General features: G+C 43.2%; 1 protein-coding gene across 11 annotated transcripts in view; it reads left to right on the top strand.

Moving 5' to 3' along the window:
* The window catches only part of fgfr3 (fibroblast growth factor receptor 3), a 67,855-nt gene that overhangs the window by 13,554 nt on the left and 37,105 nt on the right, over positions 1–17,196 (top strand). For 9 of the 11 annotated variants that reach the window (XM_019349035.2, XM_019349033.2, XM_019349034.2 and 6 more), the window contains 2 exons: positions 10,138–10,410; positions 14,014–14,079. In XM_019349035.2, coding sequence (XP_019204580.1) covers positions 10,138–10,410; positions 14,014–14,079 — 339 coding nt within the window. The remainder of the gene's footprint in view (positions 1–10,137; positions 10,411–14,013; positions 14,080–17,196) is intronic. The other 2 variants (XM_019349036.2, XM_005453387.4) reach the window with 1 other exon arrangement.

Raw genomic sequence — 17,196 nt, 5'->3', positions numbered from 1 at the left:
GATGTGTTAATTGGCCGCCTTTTCGCCTCGTGCGCCGTCTTTCTCCCCGTCACCTGTGCAGCATGCAGTGGTTTATCTGCTGGCTGCCGTCACACTCAAACCAGGAAACAGCCTCACTTCATTTTTTATATCGTTGATTGTTTGTTTTTCCAAATGTGTCCGCTCGCTGCGTTTTTGGGCGTCACCCTGCATCAGACTTCGTTAGGGGCTATGATGTCATCGGTGACCTTTATCGACTTCCTCGGCTGACAAGGAGTAACTTCAACAACGCTGATAGAATTGAACCCGATCTTTACTTTTCTGACACCCTGCTGATTCGGTGGCCTCTAACTGACAGAATCTGTAAAGTCAGACTTCCACAAAGGAGAGCACAGCTCCAGCTGATACAGAGGCAACACAGAGCACGGCTAAATACCAGCAGCCTACAGCAGCGCTTCAAAAACCGTACAGCAACACGCTTCGCTCATATGATGATGCTTTGAAACACATTTTAAAAAAGGCTGGAAGAACAGTTAATTTGTAATTTTATAGACTGTTGAGGCATTTCTCTCATTTTTATTTTCCCAGATAAAAGCCGCCTTCAACCCGCCACCAGCAGCTCTTGGCTATCATCCATTGAGCTGTTTAACTGTAAAAATTTGGAGTCAAGTGTGAATTCTTTGCTCAGTGACAAGTTGGTGCTGGTCGAGTAAGAATGCAACTCAACTTTTTCATGTGTAGTTGTGATGTAGTCTTAGGAAACACCAATGGATAAAAGCAGGAGCGTAGGCGATCACATACAGGTTTCAGCCATCCTGATAATTGATTTGGTTACCACAAGTAAATCAAGTTGTCTGGGCAACTGCTGAGTAGTTAGCAATATTAGCTGCCCATGTCTTGTACTTCGAAGCAAATGTTTCATTACTGAGTTTAAAATGAAATCCAGGCTTTTTAAAATCATCCCTGGCTCTAAAAGCCTTTTTGTACAGTGGTAACAATGTAACAGTATAGATGTCTTCGGACAACTGTGCTGCAGTTGTTCTTCGCCCCAAACAGAGGCTCCTCTCTACGGTCAGCCTGTGCTGTGAGTGGAGGCAGGTCCTGGAGGGAAGCAGGAGGAAGGGATGATGGGATTAAAGGGCTTTTCCTGCCCCTGCCCTGCTCTCATAAGCTAACATACCCTAACAGTACTTCATTCAAGGCTTTCACCACGCTCAGACAACGACCCGCAGGGAGCTGTAATCTTGATACGTCCTCTGTGACATGCTCCTCATTTTTCCTTGTCAGGTTAGAGTGAGAACAAAAAAACGACTATAGGGAGAGCAAGACGAGAGACGAAGTGAAGTGGTCGGTTGCCCAGAAAGCTTGGGATGTTTTTGAGCGTGCCCCAGGTGATCTGAACCATGTGGCTGAGCCCAGCAGCAGGTTTCAGAGGAGGCAGGTTGGAACCAGGCTGAGGGAGAGACCCGCACGGTCCCGCCGCACTAATAAACGGCATCATAAACAGAGCAGTAAACGCTTTCACGTCCTGCTGATCCCAACCCCAGGACTCATGCAAACATACACCGCCACCCCCCCCAACCCACCCTGGGACACGAGTTAACAAAAGTAGACCAAATAATGCTGATGTATCCACTGCTTGATATCAGTTGAGTTTCAGTTAAATTCCCCAAAATAACACAAAAGACATCAATCTAAAGATTACTTAGGACACATTTATCTCCTGCAACATGTTTCTGGTTCTAACTGTGCTTATTTGAATTCACCTAAACACGGTTAATGCTTGATAGGCTAATTACCAAAACCCCAGTTGAGGTTTTAATTTTCAGCTCTTTGTTAAGTCGGTTAAGCGAGAGAGAGAGTAAACACGATTACTGTAGGTTTCTTCACCAGATGAATGCACAACGCCGCCATCAAAGTTTGCACCGTTGCCAAGGGGAACAGACTAGACACGGAGCGATCCAGGATTTAGGCTTGTTTTGTAAATGTGTGTCTGAGTGCTCGAGTTGAGGACTGTGATCAGTGTTAAGGCACACTTTCCTTTTTAACACACACGCACACACATTGCTATCATTGTCGAGCCAGAGTTTTTGCGGGGGAGGGTCGTCGCCGCTGGAGAGTATCAGAAGTACACTTGCCGCACTGAGAGGTCAGAGTAGGGTCCTGGTTGGGGTCAGCTGAGGTCAAAGTTTAATGTTTGAATCAGGCATCTCCCCGAGCTCCGTCGGTGTGTTCGGAGATGGTTTCCATCAGCTGAGTCGCCTTCAGACATCACTTTGAACTCTTTGAAACTCTGTTTCAGGTCAGATGTGCAGTAAACATGTTTGTTGTCCAGATGTTTAGCTGTTCATGCGTGCATTCGTTTGTCTTGTTGCTAATCAAGTGATGAGTTTTTTTGTAGAAGAAGAAGAGCATTGATGAGTTTTAGCAGGAAAAGAAAAAAGTTCTCACTCTTGCAAAAATGTTTGTTTTTCATGTTCAGGTTTTTCAAGTTTCACCTTTTTTCCGATCATTTCCCACATTCACTAAGTGTTTTCCGAGTACCGGTCTGCCCCCCCTCCTCCTCAAAGTCTTTGGGAAATCATGAGTGATTTGACTTTCCAGAAAATGGCACTAAATCAGCATGCTGTATAGCAAATTTCTTCTACTCGCTCTATTAGGAGCACTCGAGTAAGAAGCTGTGACGTATGCATTCAAAGCTCTCAAAGCTGTGCTGTAATCAGATTGGTTCCTCCGCGTTGTTCAGGGAAGGGTGATTATGTTGTTTAGTAGGCCCGCACACACACACACACACAGACACACACACTCCGCAGACATCCTGGCCGTTGTGGGGCGAGCTTCTTACACTTGTCTGTTGAATTGAAACTAGGCCAGTTCGTCTTTGGAATTACAATTACCGTGGACCAAACCCCGGTCCTATTCTGAGGCTGAAGGGATGAAGGCAAGGTGGGGGGTGATGATGAGGGTGTGAAAGGAGCAAAGACGATTGGGCGCTGCCAGGATACCCTGTATGTACAGTAGCTTCCGATGCTCGTTAGCGCAACTGAGTAGAGGGCCAGCCACCGAGGAGGGATGAGGTGGAGGAGGAAGGGAGGGTGAAGGCTGGCACAGGCCGGGGCGGGATGTTTAGAGGCAACGTCTATCTTTAACTTGATTTTCGAGGCTCCTTTGAGAAGGCGCAGCTCAGGCTCACAGAAGAATAGAGGCAACAAGCTGGGGGAAACCTCTCCCCTCTCTCTCCTCTCTTCCCCCTTCCTCCTTGATCTCCACTGAGCCATCCCTCTTTTCTCTCCCGTCTCCTCCTGGCAGGCTTCTCCACAACGGTGTGAGGTTGTCAGGCTGGCCCAGATTAGGGGCATTGTCCGAAGGTATTTACATCCGGCCAAACCATATTAAAGAGAGATTAGCGGTTTTTGCAGCACATTTCAAAAAAAGAGAAAAAGCAAAGTGTGGGGGGAGCTTTTCCAAGATGAGCAGGATTTACAATTGGCATAGCTGTGAAATGGAGGAAGACAAATGCGCTCTTTATGGCGAGGGGAGGTGATGGTTGTTGTTGCTGTTGGTGGTGGTTTGTGGGGTGGGTAGGAGTGTGGGGGTTCCACAGATCCTGTTTGAAGGTCATGTGATGCTGGCTCGTCTGGTGGGGGTGTTCAGTTTGCCAAACGGTTGGCAGCCGGTCTGGCTTTACAGCATAGGAAGCAGAAGTAAAAGAATCTGTTGGCGGGACACGGTGAGCAGACGGGCTGCTGTGGAGGACATCATGGTCCGAACCAAGCTGTCCGTCTGCGTTCCTCCAGCTCTTCAGGAAATATCGTTAGAGGATAATTTAGTGTTTTTATAACTCTAAATAACTTTATTTTTTTATCTTAGTGTTTATGATTTCTTTATCATGGCTGATTATTTAAAAAGTGAGAACAGTGCACGTAAAGCATGCGGCGGAGTCGCAGCGAGCATGCGTCATGCATCTTTCCTCCTGCACGCCCCACCCAGACAGGACCTTAGCCTAAATAAAAGTGATTAAAAGTGATCATATTAGTGTAATTTGCTTACTGAAGACATGTTTTTATACATTTCCCCGGTACTTGCCTCCCTTCATTGGCTCCCTGTCCGCTTCAGAATTAATTTTAAAATTTTATTGTTGACTTACAAAGCCCTGAATGGACAGGCTCCTGGGTATTTGTCTGACCTCTTGCAGACTTATACCCCCCTTAGGTCTCTTAGATCAAGTGATCTTTTGCTTTTAGCTGTACCAAGGTCGAGGCTGGTTCATCGAGGTGATCGAGCATTTGCAGTCGTAGCGCCTAAGCTGTGGAATAATTTACCCCTACACATCAGACAGGCTCCCACTGTCAATCTTTTTAAATCATATCTTAAAACACATTTTTATTTACTGGCTTTTAATACAGCATGAGAGTTATTTGTTATTTGTTAATTCATATTTGGTGTTTGCTTTTAATACTCTAAGTTGTTTTATTATGTATGTTCTATTCTTGTACAGCACTTTGGTCAACGCTCCTGTTGTAATTAAATGTGCTATATAAATAATTAAACTATTAACTATTAAACTATTTCTGTTTGTTGTTTGACCTGTCCAGGATCTGCAGATTGAAATTAGCTAGTAGCTCAATTTGATACAATGCATCTTTTCTCTTTTTTTGTATGTATTCCCTGACAAATAAAGTATAAATGAAAAATGTGAAGCAGAAAATCTCCTGCTGAACAAATTGAAAACATGTCCTGATTCTGATCTGGGCTGACTACATCTCAGGAGGAAGAGCAAGTCATCCACTAATTGGAAGGTTGGTGGTTCATTCCCTGGCTGCTCCAGCCTGCATGCCAAAGTATCCCTGGGCAAGAAACTGAACCCCAAGTTGCTCTCTGATGTGTTCATCAGAGCATGAATGTGTGTGAATGTTGGATAGAAAGCGCTTAGGCATAGAAAAAAACTGCTTGTATGATTGTGTGGCATCTTGAGTCTTAGAGTAGAGTAGAAAAACATTTTCCCAACAACATTGCACGTGCATATGTGTGAAAACAACTTAAGATTCAGCAAAAGTTACTCAGCCTCTGTATAAAATCCTAAAACCTGTTTGTTGCCCTGTGTGGAGTTAGTGATGCATTTGCTTAAAAAGAAGAAGTCCAACCTTTTTCTGCAGTAGAAGAACAACTAATTACCTTCTTTAAAAGGCCATTTGCTGCTAAATTGTTTGCTGCTGGTTTAGCATCGGCATGCTCCGCACATGTTGGAAACATGGCCTTGTTGTGTTATTAGCTGTAGTGAGGAGGAGGAGGAGGAAAAAGAGGGCGCTTGATAAAGATGAACGTCTCCCCGGCCCATCTGGAATCCATCACTTTCAAGAGCAGTTTAGAAGCAGATATGGTCTGAAAAAGTATGTGCTCCTGCTTTTGTACCAGACTCAATAAAAGTACCTGTTAAGCCCTCCTTCCCCGAAGAAAGTGAGTCCTGTTATCGTTCACCATTTACGATCCCTCTTGCCAGCCTCTTTGAACCGGTTCGGATTCTGCCTTATGTAAAACAGCCCGACTGAAACAGCATCATAAATCAACCCGGACCATCATCAGCAGGAAGTTAGGAAGGGTACTTAACCAACCAAACTTTTTAAGGATTAGTCTCTCAGCGCTGAAAGATGAAACTCGACGTGTTCGCCTCCTTCAGAGCAGAAAATGAATTCATCAAAATGCAGCATCGGTGATGCATCAGCTTACTTGTTTACTGACGGATGTGAACTTCAGAAAATGCTCTCTTCACTCTGAATGTGTAAAGAAGGATACGTATCAGGAAACATCCCACCCAAATACAGAACGGAATATAAAACCGCATCTTAAGGATTCTTGCTCGACTCGGTCCCGCTTGATCTTCCTCTTTTCCCCCATCGCTCAGACGTTGGTGTCAAAAGCTTAGATTTAGGGAAGAAAATCTGATCTAGACATGTAAACAAATATAGTGAAAACAGGAAAGCCCAGGGATGCACATGCACGCACTGAGAAGGCAGAGAGGAGCGTGCCTTATTCAAGACTGCACAGTTTTTTATATTTGTAATGTTGGCCATTTATTTGCATCTAGCCTGCATTTGTTCACATCTCTATCAAAACATAGTGCGATGGGCAGCGTATCTATTAGTTTAACCTTTTAGTTTAGAAAACCTTGTGTTCTTTCTGCGAGCGAAAACCTTTGAGATCTGCTGACATCTTGAGAATTTCCCCTAAAAAGTCCTGATACGACAGCGGCCACGGCGGCAGCTTCTCACTCTGGTCTACACTTCTTCCTGTTCCTCGGGATCCGTCGCTCGGTCCTTCAGTGTGTGCGCTCGAGTGGGAGAAAGCCAGGCGTGGAAAGGTTCCCCCACATAAAGAGGCCTTTTCATCCCAGGGGCCTGCAGCCTGCCTGCTGGCCCCTCCAGAAGTTTGTAGAGGATAAATAAACCTCTTCAGAGGCGCAGAAAAAGATGGAGTCTGTGAGCGGCACGTTAGCGGACTGCGCGCGGTCCTATCTCAAAGACAGACTTTATATTATTCTGAAGGGCTATTTGTTATGATATTGAGCCGAGAGGGTTAGAAGGGCCAGGAGGGCAGGGGTCTCTTGATTTATGGAGTGACTGTCCAGCCTGTACTGCACAACTACACGCACACATATCAGAACCCACATCCACTCTAACACACACACTCAAAAAACACACATCACACATTGCTTCCAGCTGGCTGCAGGTTCCGTTGGGAGATTCCCCCCCCCCTCAAACACACACACACACACACACACACACACACACACACACGACAGGAAGATCTAGATCAGGGGTGTCAAACAAAAGGCCCAGGACCCAGAATCGTCCCGGCAAAGACGTCCAACTGGAGAGCTTTGGTAAATGTGAAAGAAGGCACTCATTTTCGACATTTAACTGTATTTTCGTAACTTTTACAGCTTTATCTTTACTGATAAAGACCTCCCATATGACCATTCATGCAATACCAAAGTATACACTGTGTATCTCTTGGATAAACTTCTGTAACTCAACGCATTTGTTTCTTACAGTTTAAGAGTCGTGCTCACAGGTTTCTTACTACAGCAGCGTTTCTTTATCATTTAAAAAAAACTGAGCTGTACTGTTGAAAATGAACTTCTTTTTCTTGTATTTAAGATATCTCAGTGTTGTTAAACTTCTTTACACTGACAGAAAGGGGAGTTTCACTTAGGATCACAGTGGGCTGTATGTGAAATGAGTTTGTCCCCGACCCCTGATCTAGACTGGATGCTATCAGAAGGACAGAGTTTGTGTTTTGGATGAATCGCCTCTGGTTTGATGATTTTCCCTGCGTTTTCATCAGAACTCATGTTTAATATCTACGTTTATTTTGAAAGTCTGCATTATGATTTTTTTCAAAGTAGCTAATTATTCTTTAGTCTGAGTAGCGCTGTAGTTCCTCGGCTCCTGCTAAGGTTTCTGGGAAAGCTTCCTGTGGTCTTTCAAGGACTCACTTTGGATTATTAGGCCTCACTCTTTCAGATGCAGGGAACCACGTGAGACGCTGTGGCCGAGTTTCATTTCATTCTGCTGAATAAAATGAATCAAACTACCTTTGATTCATTTTTGATCTTAACTCGTATGCAGGAAAAAGTGCCCGAGCAACACCCTGCTTCACATTTATTCACTTCCATAAGCGCCCACCCGGACGCTGCCTATTAAAACCCCATTCCTCCACAGCTAGGCACACAGCAGCTGGATTTTTTTTCTGTAGGTGATCAGCTGCTAATTAAGGAGCATTTCTCTGTGACTCACCACCACGAGCACATTTTATTGCCGCTCAAAGAGCCGTCTCTTGTCAGTGTGATCAAACACATCACGTCACGTAGGAGAAGTTTCACTTGAAAGGTGCAGCGTGGAGACCCGGATCTCCACCAGAGCTCACCGGCTGGTACATCTGTCCTGAGAGGTTGTGCAGCCGGCACGGCGTGAGGCTTTTTCAAACCAAAAATCCACTTTTTATTCAAAGCACTTTCCAAATCTGCATTTCAAAGTGCAGGATCTGAGAAAGAAACAGATATTTGGTCGTTGATGGTGACCAAGAAAATGGTTCTTTGCTCTTTTGTGCAACATCTGAAAAATTGAGGGTTTTTTCCCCCCCTTAACATCCAAGAAGTGTATTTTTTCTTTGTTTTGCTCTTTCTGTAAATTGCATTTGTTTAGCCTCTGGTGGTGTAAACATCCAAGTGGTGTGCAAATGTTCATCCTATCCATTTTCCCCAGGATCAAAGTGAAAAAGGAAAAAAGTATTGTTTTGCAAGCTGGATCACATGAACGCCTCGCCTTGCTTTGCTATTAACAAATCCTAATTAAATAAACTTTACTGCTTAATCCAGATTTTTCTCCACTAAGGCTATAGCCTGCTTAAAGTAGATTTGTACACATTATGAATATTACCAGATTTCTGGAAAGAAGGGCAACTTTGTGGCATTTTTTAAGCCTGTATGCTAATATTGGCCAATCCTTTTGTATATATATCAAAACTTTAGCACATAAAAGTGAGACTCTTTGAATGGTTGCACATTATTGTGTGCAAGGAATAAAAATGGTTCTAAACCAAGTCAGTGCCTCATACAAAGAAACACTTCTAGCTGCTGCTGCTGCTCATTCAGAGCTGCTATACGAGGTTGTGCTTGAGCGCTCGCCTTCCATAAAGCACAAGTGAGATATGAGTCTCTGGAGATTATTATATCTATGTCATAAACCCAAATTTCCCATGTTTTAAGACCTGGAGATATTCTGTGGCCTGTATTCTGCGTTTGTTCCATAGCCAGCCATTCATTCATTCATTCATTCATGCTGGGCTTGGATTTATGCGTTCGGCACTGTTGCCTCAGTGTTTTTCTTCTCCTGAATGGACCTTTTTTTTTGTTTGAACAAAAAGCATTGTAAATACGGCTGTCAAAGCCAGAGGCTACGCAGAGAACTGCACAGCGGCGTTCAGCACCTTGACTTAATATCTCCAGGATTTTTTAATGGGTCGATGGATGCAATAAGACAGAGAAAAAGACGCACAAATCATCTGTCCTGTTCATTTGATTCATGAGCCGCGCTACATGGGAGAAATGAATTGGGCTTGTTGACTCCACCACATTTATCTAATGGCTGAAGTTGCTTTGTGTGTTGCTTGTTTAAGTTTAATATCAGGGTGATATTGAACAACATGAACTGCTTTAGTAAATTAATTGGCCTTTATTTAAAATCATGGAGTGTTTCTCCAGAGGGCTGCGTTCATGATCGCTGCTTGAGTAACATCGTTGCCCTTTTAGCGGGTCAACAGTGGGTGTATTTGCCATCGTAAATCACGCTCTTAACACACCTCATTCACTATTCCCATGGGTGGGTGGGTGTGCACTTGTGCGAGCAAACAAGTGTGCGTTGTGTACTGTGTTGCCTGAGCAGCTCATTCGAAGACTTTTACAGTGGCTACATTCCCGCGTGTGTGAAAGCGTCTGTGACGTCCTCGTAAGTGTCCTGAATGTGTGTTTTTTTTTAAGTGTGTTTGCTTAAATAAGCTAGTAAATAAACCAGTGGGCGCCATCTTTCTTGTGTCTCTGCAATGGGTGATGATGTGTGATTAAGTTCAGAATAAGAAGACACCTCTAATGAGGGGACTGCAGGAGACACGAGGGGAGCCAGAGTTTGTTTATCCAGACGTGTCCCTCCATCTCTCCACCGTCCTCCAGTGGAGGCTGGCATCCTTAGCCAGGCTAGTAAACATGTTGATTTTTCCTTGGCTCTAACCAAGCTGGCACACGGAGCTCGTGGAGTAAATGAGCTGGTGTTCGACCAGGGCCGGCTGAGGAGGAGGCGTGGAGACGAGGGGGGGGGGTGAGGGGGGGAGGTCATTTCCACATAGATCTGCATACTGGACAAGTTAAAAAAAAGTTGCGCTTTTCTGACTTGCAGGACCAGATTACCCGATTCTGCTACTTTTTTGCTTTTTTTTAAAGTTGATATGGGCAGGGGTGTCCAATCCTTCTTTACTATCAGATTAAGTGTTTTTTGACTTAGATGTGAGGCTAAATAGTGACCCCATGCATGAAGTTGATTGCATTTAGCGGCATATTAAAAACTTCTTCTTACATAAACCATTTCCTTCTTTCTTTGTTTGCAGACCCTGTGTCCAGCGAGACGGCCTTCCTGGAGGACTATGTTCTGGGCATCGGGGACACTCTGGAAATGTCATGTGATCCAGAAGAGCAGGAAGACCACTCGGAGCCTATTGTGTGGTTCAAAGACGGCGCTGGACTTGTGCCTTGCAACCGGATACGGTTGGGCCAGAGGATGCTCCGCATTATCAATGTGTCGTATGACGACTCCGGGGTCTACTCGTGCCGGCTCGCCCGGAGCAACGCGCTGCTCAGCAACTACACCATCAGGGTGACAGGTGAGAGCGTGGGGAAAGTGTGTCGAAAGGACAGAAGTTTGGCTGCAAGAAGAGGGTAATGATTGGTTAATATTTGATGAGTGTCTGAAAACTTTAAGTAGGGGCATCTAGCCATATATTTAAATGCAAACGTGGAAGGCAGATACGTTAACTGTTGAGCTTTAAATAGGATACGAGACCCACAATATTTTTAAGATAGTTGAGTTACTAGCAGAGCTCCAGCAGAAACAGGCGCTTTGGCTGCACCCCGCAGAGCTCTCTGAAATCCGACCTGTCTCGGTTGTTCTGCCTCTCTGACAGACAAACCGAGTCTCAAAGTATTTTCTATCAATAAACATACTCAAACAGTTACAGTAGCGCTGTCTCTACATGACAGCTGTTTATAGAGAAACACTGAAAACTTAGCTCAGGAAGAAATTTCTATTATTTGCTACTCCTGCTCAGTTTCAGCTCCATGTCATCTGCCTGCCAAGCTGCACACACACACACACACCAACACACACACAAGCACATATCCAGCATACCGGTACAGGCTTTCACCGGCTAACACCCAGCCAAGCTTCACACAGATTCCCACCTCCTGATGCATAGTCAAAGGTGAAATTCATTATCCGGCGAGGGGATGGGAAACATTTTAAACAAGTGTGCGATGCAAGTGGAGCTCTAATAGGAATGCTTGTGTAGGGGGTGGGGGAGGTTCTGTGTGTGCGTGTGCATGTGCGTGTGCTTAAAAGTGGAGTCGCATTTACCCGTAAAACTCATGGACACCAACTGAGCCTGTTATTGACAACTAATTAGAAAGCAATTAGCTCAGACATTTCATCATTGAAAGCAGATGGGGTGGCAAGAAATGAGAGAGTTCGCTCTCAGCTCACTCACCCCACCTCCTCTCTCTCTCTCACACACACACACACACACACACACACACACACACACATGGATGCATTTGTTTGGCAGAAAACCAGGAAGAAAATAGGCATTTTCGATAACTGATCAGAGGTGGGCAGGTTCTCCTCCCGGATCTTCGTATCAGCTCCACACTGCACACCAGGACACTGTGCAAACACAGTGACTTAAAAGGAAGAATACGGAGCGTTCTCCTTTAAAATCTGACTTTTTTTGGTCTTTAAAGAAGTTGATAAATAAAGAGAGATAACTGAAGCTGCTTCCACCTCCACTTAACATGTGTCAGGTGTTGCACAGGCTGCCAGTTCATTTCAGACTAATGTCTGACATTTCATATTGTTTCAGCTCTCCGTGCATGTTTAAATTACTCAAGAAGCCAGACTTCTTCCAGTATGCGTTGCAATATCCTGTTTTTTTCCCCCCTTATACCGCCGATTCTCCTCCCTCTACTTTAAACATAGAGCCTCCGTTTTATCTAAAACACACATGGACTATTGTGTTTTCCCTCAAATATTTGAGCAAGGTGTCAGATATTTAAGGGCGGTATCAGATTTAGCACTTGGACAGCTTCCAGGCAGCAGAAAGGGGCCAAATCTCACTGTACACACACACACACACACACATGCTACAAGTGAGAAACAAACTGCAAACTGAGATGTTTAAAAAGTATGTGAATTACTTATTGACAAAAATTCAGTTTTATTTATAAAGCACTAAATCACGATAAAAGTTGCCTCAAGGTGATTTATACTGTAAGGTAAAGACCCTACAATACACAGAAAACCCCAAGAATCTGGTAACCACCTATGAGTAAGCACTTGGCGAAAGTGGGAAGGAAAAACCCTTTTAACAGGAAGAAACCTCCAGCAGAACCAGGCTCAGACACAGGCAGCACCTGCTGCGACCGTTGGGGGTGATGGGCATGACAAAAGACTTATGACTTATGATTAAACAGAGAATATTTAACCTCCTAGGACTAAATTTTGCTCTACAAGGGCCTGATATCCACTTACGAGGACATTGTACTGCCTCTGTTTTATTGAAATTTAAAACGAATATCCTCATATGTGGCTCTCATTTTTCTTAGAAACAAAAATCAGGTAAAAAAAAATCTGGTGATTCCTTGTTTTTACATTCATCAGGTCCTAATATGCCCAAATATCAAAGAGAAATTAAAAATGCATGCCATGGAAGAGTTCAGGTCTTAGGAGGATAAGAAACACATAAAGCAGTGAAATATGATTTACACATCTGGGTGCAGAGCAGTTTTAGCAGACAGAAACTGCTAAAAGTTTAATAGCAAATAACAACAACTACAAATGACCATTTGCACCCATAGACTATGAAGGATGGATAGAAGTGGCCTAAACCTGACTTCTTTCTCAAAGCCTGCATGGAGCAAATCCTCTGGTTAAAAATAAAAAGACTCGTGTGATTTACGATCTAAGTGAACATTTCTCCTACGAGTTTATGGACTCCATCACTTGTTTCAAGTGCTGCCTAATATAGCGTTAACAAAATATGATCCAAATACAGTAAAATAGACAATAAACTGGGATTTACGATGTGGCTACTTTGTCGGTCAACCTTTTCATGTGATGTCTGATTCCTCAGATAACAAGATGGCAGCTGTCAAAATGTTTAAGGTGGTTACGTCCATCCTTTATGTCCAGTCTATGGCTACACTGTATCTTAACTGTATGCTAAAGCTCGAAGCCTTTAGAGCTTTATCAGTGCACTAAAATACATGTGCCTGCTTTTCTCTATAATTTCTCTCTATTATTCCAAAGTTTTCTATTATGTCATTCATTTTGACAACCACTATAGTGTGTTAAATACTTGGTTTACTGATACAGTGTTGGCACCCGTCTGATCTGTCAGTCAATTGTAACTGCTGCCTTGCTTCTAAGGTGCAAAACAATAGCAGAGTGGAGTTGTGGGCTGAGGTGTCCAATAATAGAAACAAAACCTGCTAGTTCCAGGAGAGTTGTCGAGGTAACAGCTGGCTCTCATTAACCAGACCCGTGGAGCTGAACCAGAAAACGTTGAGGTCACATCGAAAATAATTACAGCAGCGGAGTGAAAACGTGTGATACAGCAAACCTAAACAAGATGGAGAGCAAGATGGAAAGTAATTTGGCGTGAACCGGCGCGCTAACCGTTAGCAAGAGTTAGGGTCAGTGTGTGTTGCAGAGATAGCTAGAAAGAATAGTTTTTTGTGCGTGTATCAGCACATGTGCGCACACTCTTGTGCAAGTGCGTCTCAGCGACACTAATGACCCTCTTATTTGTACCGTCTGTGCAAATGTTTGGATTGTAATATCTGAGAGAGCTGCCACGCTACAGAGAACTGTGGGCTCATTCATGAGTTTCTGAATGAACAGCTTTAATATGCATTCATGCGTCTGTGTGTGTGTGTGTGTGTGTGTGTATTTGTCTATTCGTGCTTGGTTGTGAACACCCCCTTTGCCTTTATCTCCCTCTTGTTGCATAAAATACATTCTGGTCTACAAACTTTCCACATGTAATTTCCTTCTTATCCAATAGGCAAAATAGTTCAGGGAGTTGTATAAGAAAATACACTGTATTATGTGTTTTCTCATACAACTGCTGTATTTTTTTTAAATGAATTATTATTCATTTATATTATTTTAAATGAAATAATTTCGTTACTTTTTTTGTATTTTCTTTCGTCAGATTCTCTGTCGTCTGGTGATGATGAAGATTACGATGAAGACCCAGAAGGTGCAGGTAATGAAAATGGTGAATTCTTTTCTTAAACCACATTTCACAGTCAGAAAGTATGATAGGTCTCTCATCACGAAATGCAGTATTGTGCAAGAGTGTTGAACCAGTCCTCATCTCTTTATAGTTTGCAAGGAAAATGGTAAATAGGTACAGCGATTTCTTGAAACATGTTCAAACATATGTGGAAATACAGAACATAGGTCAACAATAGAGTTTGTAGAATGATAGCTTAAGTCAATATTTATTATGAACACCTTTACTCTGCAATGCCGATTGAACTCTCTTAGTCAAGCTTTCTTTAAGCAGTCTTCCTAAATAGTTCTCCAGGCTTCTTCAAGGACATTCAAGGTTCTTTGGACGTTGGCTGTCTTTTGTTCTGTTCTCTGTAAAGATGATCCCACACTGCTTCAGTAATGCTGAGATCCATGACTGATAGGGGTCTACTGTGTGTTTTTATATTCAGGTATGTTTTTATTAGATTGGCAGTGTGTTTGGGTTCATTGTCATGCTGAAAATGAAGCTGTTGCAATTCAGACACTTTTTAGATTGCACTGCATGGTGGGTCAAAACCTGATGGTACTTTTCTGCTTTTATAACTCCATCAATTTTGATAAGATCCCCAACAGCACTGGTTGAAATGCAGCCCCAAACATGACAGAGCCTCCAGCCGTGCTTTAGCTCTACACATTCATTGTTATCCCTCTCTCCTGACCTGCTCCATATATATGACGTGGATTTGAACTGATAAGTTTTAAATTTGGATTCATCACACCATGAGACCTGTTGCCACCGATTGCCAGTAAAGTTCTTGTGTAATTTGCCATACCTCAGTTTTTTCCTGTGTTTCCTTCTATAAAAATTCAGTTTTATTCAATTTTATTTATACAGCGCCAAATCACAACAACAGTCACCTCAAGGCGCTTTATATTGTAAGGTAGACCCTACAATAATACATACAGAGATAAACCCAACAATCATATGACCCCCTATGTGCAAGCACTTTGGCAACAGTGGGAAGGAAAAACTCCCTTTTAACAGGAAGAAACCTCTGGCAGAACCAGGCTCAGGGAGGGGCGGGGCCATCTGCTGCGACCGGTTGGAGTGAGAGAAGGAAGACAGGATAGAAGACATGCTGTGGAAGAGAGACAGAGATTACTAAGAAGTGTGTTTCAATGCAGAGATGTCTATTAACACATAGTGAGTGAGTAAGGTGACTGAAGAAATACTCAGTGCATCATGGGAATCCCCCAGCAACCAAAAATGGCATCAGAAATCGACACCATTTCTGATGAGGCTTGAAGGAACTGAAAGGCCGAATGCATCTTTAAGGTCCTGTGTCAGATATTTATAAAGTTATAAATTCCTTATGTCATACATAAATGAGCTCTTCATATTATTTACACCACACTTGCACCTTTATCCTCAGAAGTTAATGTGCAGTTTACAATTTAAACTCATTTCATTTGTCATAGTGATAAAAGAGTTCATCTGCAGGAGCAACAGCACGTCCCCACAAAGTCGCTTTTATGGGCCACTGTGTGACTACCAATGGATTTATGCAGGCGATTAGACTTGTACGAGCATAATCAGAGTTGTATATCTGTAATTGACATTATATGGCTCTTATAACCGCTCGCATTAAACCTTCTCCCACGAGCACAAAACTAAATGCCACTGTCGCACAGATCAAACGCCGCTGTTTCTCCAGCAGGTAACAGCCTCTCACTGCTCTTTTGTGATGTGAGCTGTTTTGGCATTCAGAGACCTGCGGAGTTCAGGTGTAGGTGAACAAAGAACGAGGAGGGATGGCTTTTGCTGGCTGCACACACTTTACACGCTCTATTCTGTCAGCTAGCATGACTCCAGAGATACAGAAAGCGTCTCCACCCCTCTCGGCAAGCTCTCGACCAGCCAGACGCCACACTGTGCTGCCTTTGTTGTACCATACGGAGCGAGACAGCAGAAGGTGAGGAGCAGACAGTTAGAGATGAATCTAAAAAGTGAGAGGAAAGAGTTGATGGAACTACAGTAATAAAGGGAAGACAATGGGATATAAGTGAAGGGTAAAAGATAGAGTGTAGGATATGGAGACAAAAAAAAGGGGGGAGTCAGCAGACTGTATAAAAGTGAAAACCAGCCCAAAACATGCTAACTATGTCAAACAGACCATGATATGTTGAACCAACTCCCAGTCCACCCTTAACCACTCAACAAAATTGGTGCCAAAAGCAAAATGCGCAACTGCTTCAGTGACAGAGCGACAGGCGCACGCCCAGCCGAAATCAAAGCCCCTTTGTGAAAGTCGCTACAAAGATCCAACCAAATCAAACGTCATCACACTCAGCTCAAACTAAAATAAAACTGAAGCTGAGGCAACGATTGTGGGAGATACTGCCGCTCCAGAAAACTCTCAGTGCCCTGTGGTCATCATTAACAGTTCACCCAATCGTTTGTCATCCAGCTACAACGATTGCATGGCGAGAGATGGGTCGGGGAGGGGAGATGAACTGGTGTTCAAGAGAAACGAGAAATTTTAAATTTTCTAAAATCATGTGAAAAACAAGCAAAGCTATTCCATGGAAATATAAATGTGGAGACTCCAACAGCAACTAGGTGTATCCAAAAAATAAATAATAATAATAAGAAGAATGGTTTTAAAAGTGATCTGGAATTAAGATGGTGCTCATTTAATGATTATCCATAGGCTTCTGCTTGGGGAACTTAGTTGCATCTTATACCAATTTCTAAATTTTTGATCTGAGGTCAGCTTACAAATGTTTTACTTCTGTCAGTATCAACATTTAAACTATTCAACCAGCTCAATGTGTGTGCAAGACTCAAACCTACTATTGCTTTGTTTTCATGTTTGACTTTTAATCTTTCAGACTTGATTCAGTTTGACTTAAATTAGAATTGATTTAATTGATTGCTTTTATCCAGAGAGAAAACATGAACAAAATAAATACGTTTTCTTAAAGAAAACTTCCTGATGCGGTCTTTGTACTGCAGGCCACTTTGGAAAAGCTTGCTAACAACTTCAGCGTAAAATCTCTGAATGCACAGCTTCACATCGTAGTGAAAGCCTGCAGTGTGTTTTTTCTAAACGGGCCGAAGTGGCAGAGGCGGTAACAG

The sequence above is a fragment of the Oreochromis niloticus genome, linkage group LG19 (assembly GCF_001858045.2).
Source record: "Oreochromis niloticus isolate F11D_XX linkage group LG19, O_niloticus_UMD_NMBU, whole genome shotgun sequence".
NCBI lineage: Eukaryota > Metazoa > Chordata > Actinopteri > Cichliformes > Cichlidae > Oreochromis > Oreochromis niloticus.
The sequence above is the reverse complement of the archived record's forward strand: the minus strand, read 5'-3'. Positions and strand labels throughout refer to the sequence as shown.